This window comes from Gekko japonicus, unplaced genomic scaffold, assembly GCF_001447785.1.
Source record: "Gekko japonicus isolate JY-2015 unplaced genomic scaffold, Gekko_japonicus_V1.1 scaffold169, whole genome shotgun sequence".
In the NCBI taxonomy this organism is placed as follows: domain Eukaryota; kingdom Metazoa; phylum Chordata; class Lepidosauria; order Squamata; family Gekkonidae; genus Gekko; species Gekko japonicus.
The window spans coordinates 903,924-915,952 of record NW_015161951.1 but is presented as its reverse complement, the minus strand read 5'-3'; the positions used below and the strand labels follow the sequence as shown (position 1 = coordinate 915,952).

At 50.7% G+C, this 12,029-nt stretch overlaps 1 protein-coding gene across 1 annotated transcript in view; it reads right to left on the bottom strand.

Moving 5' to 3' along the window:
* PPFIBP1 (PTPRF interacting protein, binding protein 1 (liprin beta 1)) overlaps positions 1–12,029 on the bottom strand; it is a 192,365-nt gene that overhangs the window by 90,521 nt on the left and 89,815 nt on the right. The window contains exon 4 of the mRNA XM_015429444.1: positions 6,700–6,786. Coding sequence (XP_015284930.1) covers positions 6,700–6,786 — 87 coding nt within the window. The remainder of the gene's footprint in view (positions 1–6,699; positions 6,787–12,029) is intronic.

The window sequence follows — 12,029 nt, the reverse complement described above, 5'->3', positions numbered from 1 at the left end:
TGAGGGCAGATCTTCACCGCCCCCCCCCCCCAATAGCTAGCAATCCAAAACAGTCCAGTAGAGCCTGAGCAGTGGGTGTTGCCTTCTGACATACTTCCGGTGATGTCAGGGGGTGTGGCATATGCAAAGGTATGCTAATGAATTATGCTAATGAGCTCCTGCACCTCTTTTTCTACAAAATGACCCCTGGGTAGGACCAATGGGAGTCACAAGTAAAGGGGGCCAAATGAAGTGGCAGGGGGCAGGGGGAGGGCCACAGGAACAACGCTCCTCCTCTGCCACACACACACACAAAGACACCAGCTCTTGTTACAAGCCCTGGCCACCTGTCAGTGGGGAGGGAGGCATCACCCATCAGCCCCACGGGCACCCCCATGGTAGCGCTTTGCACACAGAGTGCACAGGGGCCCAGAAGGCGATGACAGACAAAAACATTGACGTGAGGGTGTACGGTGTCCCGCAGAAACTCAGACAGATCCAGCAGCAGCCTCTCAATGTCCCTTGCTATGGCAAGAAGCCCCTCCAGGTGCCCCACAGCTGCCATCACAGATGCCGCAAGCCCCTCCACCCACTGCTGCCCCCCACTTGTGACGATTCTCCAACGGCTCCCATACAATTGCCGACATGGAAAAAAGGGTGGGCGGGATGTGCTGAGGAGGACGCAGGCCCTGTACCCAGTACTCGGGGACCCAGCAAGAGACTAGAATCCCCTCCTCCAGGTCACCAGCAGCCACAACACCTGGCCCCGGGGAAGCTGCCCTGCCTGCTTCCCATCTGCCAGGACAGGGCCTCCATCATCCAAAGACATCGAGTCTGCTCTGTACATTGCCTCCCCATGACGCCAAGTGACCACAGGATGGAGGCTGCCATTGCCATGCGCTTCCTCAGACTCAAGGCACATAGTTGGTTCACAACATCAGCAGCGAACCTCAGGGAGTAGGGACCTGGGCACAGGGAGAAAATACGACAGCCAGTCCACGGGAGCTCCCAGGCAGGTGCTGAGCCCTTGCACCCTGCTCCCCGCAGAGGAACCTCACCTCCCTCAGCCCCTGGCCCGGGAGCCTGGCCGCTGTGGTCCTTCACCCTGTGGCTCAGCTCCATCTCCTACTCGCTGGACACACAGGGGCAGGTTCCTTGGTGGGAGATCCTGGAGATGTTGTGGAAGCACCCTGGCTGTGGAGATGGCGGCATAACGATGGCAGAGCCGCCCTCCTCCGTTAGGGTGAGGCTCGGTAACTGGCTACTACGGCATTCTTGGCCTTCTTCACTGACCTCAGAGGACAGACTTCCAGCAGCACCCGCACCCTGCGAGTTGCTTGCGGGGTCGAGGGACATCAGTTAGGACAATTGGGGGGTAGGTGGAGGCAGCAGGTGGCAAAACATGGCCCCCAAGGCTGAGGCCAGGTGGTAGCGGCGACCATGAGATTCACTACACAGGACCTCAATAGCATGGCCACCCAGCACCATAGGGGGTATTACCACCCACATGATGGCCTCTGCTCCCAGCAGACTCTCCTCCACTGCCTGCTTATAAAGAACATCTTCGGCTTCTGAGCGGGACTGAAGGAAACATTCTAGATTTCAGAATGGACATCTCAGTCCAGATGGCATGTCCCACGGCAGACATGTATTCTGCAGCCATGCGCCAGAGGTCACGGTGGCAGGAGGTGGCAGAGCTGCTCCAGGCAGTGGCAAGGGCAACGCTGGTATGCTCCACCATCAACCTGTACAACATTGCCTTCTTGGCCTTGGCTCAGTTTGCAGCAGCCATGCCACCCATGCACAGGGGAATGTGGAAGTGGACCATCCCAACATGGGAAGATGCCAATCCCCGTACTCTGCCCCCCCCCATGCTCCTGCCATGATCATCACCCACCAGGAGGTGTCTGCGGGCGGTGGACAATAAGTCGCTCGCAGAGGGGGGTAGGTTGCACCCAGTGGGTTTAAGGATGCTGGCCACATGAATGACTGCGGCACCGGCTGCCCACCATCTTCACGAATGCTGTCCCTTTTTTCCCGCAGGGCCAGGCCAGCCACAAGTGAGATGTTGTGCCCTGCCCTTACCTCCCACGCTCTGGGTGTGTCACACTTACTTGCTACCAGTGCTCTATGTCTGGGTGGCACAGTGAAGGCAGAGGAGGCTCTGTGCCTGCCAGTACCGGGCTTGTATCAGCACTCTCCATCTTTCAGACAGCATCTGTCTTCACCTAGACAGAGCCACCATCCAGGCCCTGTGCGAGGAGCTCAAGCTAGCCTCCCAGGGCCAAGATCCCACTCCCATGCCATCCCCGTCTTGCAGAAAATCTTGCTTTCCCTGAGGTCCCTGGCCCCCGGATCCTTCCACGGGTCATCACAGAGGTACTTCAGGTGTCACAGTCCTTGCCTAGTTGCAGCCTACGTAGCTTTCTGGATGCCATGCTGGCGCACCTCCAGGAAGATCTGGGCTTCCCCACAAAGGAGGGAGACCTTGCACCCATCAGGGCAGGGTCTGCATCATTTGGAGGCTTCCCCAATGTGGTGGGGGCTGTTGACCACACCTATATAGCCCTCATCACCACCTAAGGAGGAACTGCAGGTATACCGTAATCACCACCACTTCTACAGCCTGGACATTCAGGCCTCCTGAGACCACCAGGGCATCTTTACGGACCGCGTGGCCAAGTTCCTGGGAAGCATCCAAGCAGGAGTGTGTGTGGGCACGCATCTGGCAGCAAAGGGCAATGGTGTGTATTGTTCAGGGTGCCCACCACTAGTGCTGTGGGCGGCCGACTCTGCCCAGTTGCCACTATTGTTTGCCATTTGACTCCCATATTTGCATACCCAAATATTCCCCAGGGTGGCTGGAATCTTGATGGCCCTAGTCATGCCCTGTAGGGCTATGCCTTCTAAAATTGACCATATCCACTTTATAGCTCTTTCAGCTATTGGTCAACCCTCACTGCAGTGGTGGGCCTTTATACCAACAGCTTTGTTCCAACAGTGCGTCCAGCACGCCTTGTCGGACCATGCCAGCCCATCAGGGCCAGCCATCTTCCCCAGGGTCACTCCAGAAGCAACTACCCATGGCATGACCTCCAGGAAACCCTGCCATCCCAGGATGTCCTTCTCCCCTTCCACAAGGTGTGGCCAACCTGCCAAGCATGCCTATGCGCTGTGTGGCTGTGGGAATGGCAGCCTGTCCCCTTGTCTTACCCTCCTGCCATCTGTGTCCATTTCTGTGGCTGCAGTCTTGCCGGGATGAGTCCCCAATTGTGTCTACCAGGTCCTTGTTGCTTCCTCAACACCCTCCTGCTGCACCCTCCCCCACGGGTCCCCAACAGACACCAACACCTCAGACAGGCACAATGATCCAACTTTATTAAAGGGATCCGGGGACAATGGAGTGATTCTCATAGGACCGCGAACCCTGCGACTGGTAGTCCACTCGGTCCATTGCCACTAGGAGTGCCTCCTCGATGGCAGTGTCAGGATACTGGATGTGTCTGGATGCTTACAGGGGGCAGCTTCTGCTGCGGCATGAGCGCTTGATAGCGTTTTGACTGCGTGGTTGGGGTGTCACCCCTCCCTGCTGGATCGGCACCTGCATATGAGCCAAAACAGACACGGGAGCAGCTGGCAACATTTTGTCATGGCAGAACAAAGGGCCACTGGCAGTCCCGTCTGGCACTCCATTGCTGCAAGCCCCGCCCCCCAGGTGGCTGTTTCTGCACCCTCCTCACCTGAGTTGGCATCCTGTCAGCACCTACCTATAACAGAAGAGGAATAGTGGTAGCACCTTCAAGGTATACTTCTTCTAGATGGGGAAGAGTCTAGCCATCATACGGAATTGGCCAGCACATAGGTTGGTGGTGCATGCCAGCCGCCACAGGGTTTTGGCCAGGGGGGGGGGGTGTTGCCACCGGGCTAGGTAAGCAGCCTAGCCCACAGCCATCACAGTGGCCCCACTCCCCCAGAAGCTGCCTCAGGCAAGCCCCGATGCACCTAACTGCCTGGTGTGTAGCATCCACTGTTCCCTCTAAGCTGAGTTAGTGTGAGCTAGCTCACAGTTTTTTAGCCTCCGGCTCACACATTTTTGTCTTCACTCAGAAAGGATGGCTCCAACACAAACTGATTTATGCAGCAGCCAAATCGATTGCTCACAACATTAATGCCAGTAGCTCACAAAGTAGAATTTTTGCTCACAAGACCCCACAGCTTAGAGGGAGCATTGGTAGCATCCATGTTCATCTGGGGGCCTGCTGCTCACCCCCACAGCTGCCAGGTTCAGAAGGGGGAGAAGCAGTGTCCAGTGCAGCTTGGTGCCACCATGATAGGCCCAGGGGAGGTATGGGGGTAGGGTAATGGGAGCCTTGCTTACCTGTTCACACACGGCAGCCCCTTGGGATCCTGGTGTACCTGTGCGGGCTGAAATCTGAGAGAGACCAGCCAGAAAGTGTGGACTTTGCTCTAATTGTGCTGTATTCCCCCAGGTGCTCGGCTGGCAGTGCTAGGTGCTCTGTGCTGTGGTCAGCAACGGTGTGCATGTGTGCTCACTCTAAATCTACAGGGTAGGAAGCTGTCAGACAGCATTCTGTGCCATGTGCCCTACCTACAGAATTATGGGGCAAGCTCCTGGAACCATTTGTAGGCCGGGGGGGGGGGCATGATTCGGTCCCAAGGAGGTGTATGACTGGAGAAGGGGAGTGTGCTGATTGGGTGCACACTTAGTCGGTATCCTGAGCTACTTCAAGTCTCATGGGTGTCTCCGCAACTGTGTGAGAGTGACATTACCATGGCTGTCAATGGGCTATGATACAATTTTTCCCAGTGCAACTTTGCGCCTGCTCGGGGGTGAGTTCCCATGCTGAAAACACCTTGGAAGAAGCCTACCTGCCAACACGACCTCTGGAACGCCCACCTCTATGGCAGCGGGGTTTGTATGGTTGTGGCGCTCCTGTGCGGGTGGGACTCAGTGGCACAGCACTGATAGTGCCCTGCGCCAGCATTAACTGCCCTTACGCTCGTGTAACTCCAAGTTACGCTGGCATAGGAGTCAGTCAGGTCCCTATTCTGATCCCCCCCCCCCAGGGCGAGAGCCAAGCAAGGCTGTTAACCATAGGATGTTTCGGAGGTCGTTAATTCAGAGGGTTGCCATAAGTCGGAAGTGAATTGAAGAAGAAGAAGAGATTGGATTTATACCCTGCCCTTCACTTGGAGTCTCAGAGCGGCTTACAAACTCCTTTCCCTTCCCCTCCCCACAACAGACACCCTGTGAGGTGGGTGGGGCTGAGAGAACTCTGACACAAACTGCTCTTTCAGGAACAGCTGTGCCAGAGCTTGTGACTCACCCAAGGTCACATCAGCAGGTGCAAGTGGAGGAGTGGGGAATCAAACCCGGTTCTCCCAGATTAGAGACCACACACTTAACCACTACACCAAACTGGCTCTTTTGACTTTGATTTAACTTTCGATTTCTATACCGCTCTATCCCGGAGGCTCTGAGCGGTTTACATGGCTTATTAATACTCCTAAGTAGGGCCACACGATAATTGGGGAAAGTGAGTGCCTACCAGGCACCCTGCTGGCTAGTTGTTCTTCCAGCGGCTCTTCTCTCCTCTGACTCCACGCGGTGGGCGTCTTCAGCTCAGCTCCGCAGCAGCTCCCTCTGGGGCAGTTCCTTTGTCTGAGACTATGCAACAATCACTGCTCCGGCCATGCTGCGCCGCTGTGTCGCCGAGTTTCCGGACCAATCCCCGCTTGGAACGCTCGCCTGCTTGGTGTTGAATTCCGCCGCCATCCTCCACTGGATTGCCGGATCGCCCTGTCGTCGCCGACACCACCGCTCCTCTCGCCGCCGCTCCACCGGAATGCGGGTGCCCCCCTGCACCTAAGGCAGGTACTTTATCTACTTGCTAAGCTTTCGAACCGCTGGGTGGGTGGGAGCTAGGACAAGGGCCGGGAGCTCGCCCCGGCCGCGGTGGGACTCAAACAGCCTTGTGGATGTTCTTGATAGATTAACTTTGCAGGCTTTTTACTGCCTGCGCCACCGCTCCCTTCTGTTCTGTAAATGTGAGTGTGACTGAATGTTAGAAACAAAGCATACACAGCGCCTGGAGATTAGCCTCCATTTAGAATGTATTTCCGAACTACTGTGTAGATACAGGAACAGGAAACACAGCTATCCTGACTCACTTAAAACATGAAGAGCAGTACTGTCTGCTCAAACTAGCGCCAGCTCTTCTGGGACTTACAGTCTTTCACATCACTTACTACATGATCTCTTTCACTAGAGACACTGGGGATGGAACCTGGAACACTCTGCATAACAAGTATTTTTGTTACCACTGAGCCACACCCCGTTCATTACATCTGAACCACCAAGCTCATTTACACTGTCCCTGCAAACAGTGAGCCTTGGAAAATTAGGCCCAGTACCTGCTTCTTGTTTTCCTGCAAGAACTCTCTCTCTCTCTCTCTTTCTCTCTTTCTCTCTCTCTCTCTCTCACTCTCACACACAGACACACTCACACCGCCTCTTTCTACCCTCCTAATGTTTCTGCACTCCATGGAAAATTTCCATCAGATAATGAACAGTTTTAGAGAGGGGTGGTGGGAGAATAACAAATCTGCTGTTAAATAAGATTATAACACTTCAGAGCAACATTCAAAACTTTATGATTCCTGAAATAAAAAATGAACCAATCAAGGAAAAAGACTTACTTGCAGAACAAGAGATTCCTTGTCATTTTCCAAACGTGCGAGTCGCTCCTGATACACATCTCCATTAGTAGATATATGCCCATTGGTCTGGAAAACAAAATAGAGGAAACACTGACCTGCTGCGACACTGTTCCACAAATATGGAACAAAGTGAAATAAAGCTCCCAGCAAAAAGATAGAATTCAGGATGTGACTCCAAGACTACAAAAGATACACTTTTTTTCATGATCAATATATAATAGGCTACTCAGGGGCTATGATGCCATATTAATAACTTAGAAATCAGAAGATTAACACCTAGGTAGAACACACATGCCATGAAGCCTAATGCTTAGTGTCCTTAAAATGGCAGACAATTAACAGTATTGTTTAAAATTCAAATCCTACATCATCACCCTGTTTCCTGAGGAGCTGTAATGGACTGCATTCTAACAAAGAAAGAACACTTGAGTTATTTGGACAACTAACTAGTTAAAGAGCATGGCCCAGATGAGAAGAATAGACACTGGCAGCGATGTGGGTATTTTATTAAACAGAGCTGATAATCTACCACATCAACATCCTGCAGACAAGGAATCACTTATAGATCTTACTATCCCTTCTCAAGAGTCAGTCAAGTCTGCAGTAAGGAATTAGCTGACTAGCCCTTCCTCCTACTATAGAGCATGACATTTTGGAATAGGATCTACTTGTTTCTTTTGGAGTATTACCCATTCATGAGCAAAAAAATATCCTTATGAGGTTACAGACTCTCATTCATGACTTAATTGACATTAAAGTTCAATCATCCCTGAGCAAACATGCTCAGTATGCCTGTATAAAAGAAACAATTTCTTCTGAGAATTAATTTTTGAGGAATTACCCTGAAGGGTTATGCCCTTTAACACTGCCAACAGAGAAAGAGAACATTAGCTCAAGCCCTTTTGGGCATATGTATTTAAGGAAGCAGGCTACAATGTTTCAATTTCCTTTTGAAGTTTGTGGGATGGACTTTGATGCAACGACTACATCTAAGAAGAAGAATGACTAAGTGTCTGTAACTGCTAGGTTGTAAAAGGTAAAGGTAAAGGTTCCCTTGCTCGAAAGCCAGTCGAATCTGACTCTAGGGTTGCGGTGCTCATCTCCGTTTCAAAGCCGAAGAGCCAGCGCTGTCCGAAGACGTTTCCGTGGTCATGTGGCCGGCATGACTAAACACCAAGGCGCTCGGAACGCTGTTACCTTCCCACCGAAGTGGTCCCTATTTATCTACTTGCAATTTCTTGCTTTCGAACTGCTAGGAGCTGGAACTAGAGACAGGAGCTCACCCTGTCTTGCGGCACCCGGGTCTTGAACTGCTGAACTACTGACCTTCCACAGCCTGCAGTTCAGCGTCTTAGCCACTTGAGCCACCGCAGCTAGGTTGTACCACTTAGTTTATTTAGTTTCTCTGGAGACAACCAGGGGTGTGCACTCAGTATAAATGGAGCTGAAAAAATACCTGATAAATATCTTTATATCGTCAATGGTCCCAGTAGGCTTTAATGGAAAATCAAGCTGGGGGTATCTGGGGCTCTGGGAGGACTGTTTTTGAGGTAGAGGCACCAAATTCGCAGCATAGATACTGGTGCCTCTCGTCAAAAAAATACCCCAAGTTTCAAAAAAACTGGACCAGGGGGTCCAATTCTATGAGCCACAGAAGAAGGTCCCTCCATCTCCCACAGTTTCCAAAGAAGGCAGGGTCCCTTTAAATGCCTTTTGCAAGCTGCACTGACAGTGAACTCCAAAGCGGCAAGTTCACCTCTCTTTAAACACCTTCTGGGTGAACGCGCCGCTTCAGAGTTCACTCACAGTGCAGCTTACAAAAGGCATTTAAAGATATACCCAAACCCGAAAAATACCAATTATTTTCTGTGCACACACCTAGTAAACATGAAAATCAGACAACATTAGAGCCCTACATAGTAAAAGATTCAGAGTCACTGAAGTTCTAAAATTAAGCATAACACTTCAAGTACTAAAAAGTTTCCCTCAAAATGATATGATCCATCATATTAATTCTGTACACAAGTAATTGTAGCAACTTGGTCAGATTAGACTCTATTCATTTATTTATTTAATTTGTACCCCACTGTATGCCACCCTCCCCGCAAAGCAGGCTCAGGGCAGCTTACACTGGTTAATACATAAATAACAATTAAAATCCATATAAAATCATCTAAAAACAGTTCAATTGTAAATAATTCGTAAATAATTCATAAAGTGCTGGCGATGTTTAATTAATTGCTTAAGATGGCGTACCATAAGAGTGCATATAAAAGTCTAACAATTATTCTGCTCAATGCTCTTCCTAATACGAGCGGTGGCACAGGCTAGATGTCACAGCCAAGGGCCAGGGCTCTATAATTAAGATTGTTGGTGGTAATAGTGGCTGCAGCTCCTTAGTTGAAAGCCTGGTGGAAGAGCTCTGTCTTGCAGGCCCTGCGGAACTGTAAAAGACCCCGCAGGGCCCTGTTCTCTTCCAGGAGCTCATTCCACCAGTATGGAGCTGTATAGAAAAATTGATTCCTATAGACCCTGCCTTCCCCCTGGAATGTACCCTGCTGTTCTGATTTCCTATGCAAGCCAGATGGCTGACCATTTGGTCAATTGCCTGCCATAAACATTCCTTCACTCGCTAGCAGAGGCCAGAAACAAGCTAATACGCACGTAACCCATGGTGGATTGGGGTGGGGGTCACATGCCTGCAGGTGGGGCCTCCAAGACAACTGACCTGTTGGTAAATATGCTTCTTATTGTGTAGTTAGGCAAAACATTGCTTAGGTTGTTCTGTTGAATTCTCCTAGTCTGATGATAAGTTCTGTGCTAAATAAACTTTACTCTTGTTTATAAATAGTGTCTGCTTGATGTGTAACTGACTCCAAGCCTTTTTCCTGGTGCCTGCTGCTCGCCAAAGGCTGCTACCAACAATTAACTGTATAGCCCTGGACAGGGTTGTTGGAGTGTAACCCCACATACCAACTGAGGTTCTGGGATCTCTCATCTCAGGCTGGTGAGGGAATTATTCTAGAGATCCTGGTGGCTGTGTCTGTAAATCCAGAGAGCCTATCTCTCCTGGGTTCTTGTGTAATGAATTATTCCAGTGTAGAATTCTTTCCCTCCCATTCCTGAAATGGTCTGGGGAGGAGAGAATCTATACAGGAGCCACCATTGAAAAGGCCCTGGCCCTGGTAGGAGCAAGCCTGGCCTCCTTGGGACCCAGGAGGGTCAGTCAATTTTGAGACCCCGACCGTAGTGCTCTCTGGGGCAATGTTCCCTCTAAGCTTTGGAGTCTTGTGAGCAAAAATTCTCCTTTCTGAGCGACTGGCATGAAAGTTGTGAGCGAGGGATCTGGCTACTGCATCAATTAGTTTGCTCTGGAGCCCTCCTTCCTGAGCAAAGACAAAACTGTGTGAGCCGGAGGCTTAAAAACTGTGAGCTAGCTCACACTAACTAAGCTTAGAGGGAACACTGCTCTGGGGTATGTATGGGGAAAGGCGGTCCCTCAGGTATGTTGGACCCTGGCCATATAGGGCTTTAAAGGTAAGAACCAGCACCTTGAAACGAATTTGGTATGCTATTGGCAGCCAGTGCAATGTCTTCAAGCACAGGCTGGATGTGCTTCCACCTGAGGAGGCCCATCAGAAGCCCGGCTGCAGCATTCTGCACTAGCTGCAGCTTCCGAATTTGCAACAAGGGCAGCTCCATGTTACAGTAGTCTCATCTCCAGGTGACCATCGCATGAATCACTGTTGCCAGGTCATTGCAGTCGAGGAAGGGAACCAACTGCCTAATCAGCCGAAGATGGTAGAAGGCCGACCTGGCAGTGACTGCTACCTGGGCCTCCATTGTTAAGGAGGTGTCCAAGAGCACTCCCAAACGCCTAACCTTCGGCACTGGCACCAATGGCGCCCCTTCAAAGGTTGGGAGTGGGATCCCTACCCCTGAACCACCCCGACTCAAGCACAGGACCTCCATCTTCATTGAATTCAGTTTCAGCTGGCTCAGTCTAAGCCAACCAGTCACAGCTTGTAATGCCCGGTCCAGATCTTCCGGTCTCGAGTCGGACCGGCTGCCCAACATCAGATAGAGCTGGGTGTCATCAGCGTACTGGTGACACCCCAGCCCATGCCTCCAGGCAATCTGGGCAAGGGGGCGCATATAGATGTTGAATAGCATTGGGGAAAGCACTGCCCCTTAAGGCACTCCACAATCCAGTGGGTGCCTCCTGGACTGCTGTTCCCCTAGTGCCACCCTTTGGCCACAACGGGCACTGATCAAGGCAGCCTGTGGTAGGGCGAACAGCTAGGAGCAGTTTGTCAATTTCCTCTAGGCTGAGCAGGCTGAAATGATCCAAAACCGGAATTGAAGACATGCATGGAGCCTCAAGCTCGCTCACTGTTTCAACTGTGGTGTGGAGGTCACGGCGGAGCGACAAGACTTTATCCATGAAATAGCTTGCAAATGCCTTGCAGCTTATGTCCAATTCCCTAGCACTTGGTCTGCACTGTGGCAGAACAGTTATAGAGCAAATTGTTCTAAATAATTGGGCTGGGTGTGAGCTCGCGGACGCAATCGTAATTTGGTACCTAGATCCCCAGGCTGATGTCAAAATGGTGACCTGAGCAGATGCTTTATGTTAAGCTCCTCCCGCCTTGCTTTTGATAAGTTTTCTTTTTTTGTGTGATGGTGAATAACTTTTCAAATCCGTTTTTCAGACAGATTCAAGACTGCTTCTTTGGCTACAAGAAGTGCTTCGGGGGTATTTGGAGTGAATTATTGCCTCTGCTGTTTATAAATGCTTTGAACTCCAGGATTCCTGACACCTGATGCATTATTTGCAAGCAGCAGCAAACTGGATTTTCTTTTAAATCAAGACAAATTAGGAGCAACAACAGCTACACTCCTTAACTGTTTGTGATAAGTCAGCTGTGGGACTAAAGAGTGAATGTGAAAGAGTGAAACAACAACTAAAGAGCTCGAGGTATGAACGAAACTCTGAACCTTTCACACTTTAGTTTCCTATCTTTGAGTGCTCAGCGGTTGGTTGTTGGCACTGAGAGCCAGCTGTGTCTCTGTGCATATAGACAGTACATGCGATGGTGCCTTCAAAGAAGAGATTAAGGAATACTCCAACCAGCTACCTTCCTCTAAACTGGATAGTTCCTTCTCAAGAGTTAATCCTCTACTGCATGACACTCCTCCTAAAAACAGATACAAGAGGTCAAGACTTTAAGTGACTCTCTTCAAGAGGACCAACATCTGTATAATCTGGGTGGAAATGAAATTTCTTCTGGACAAGAGACTAGTATCTT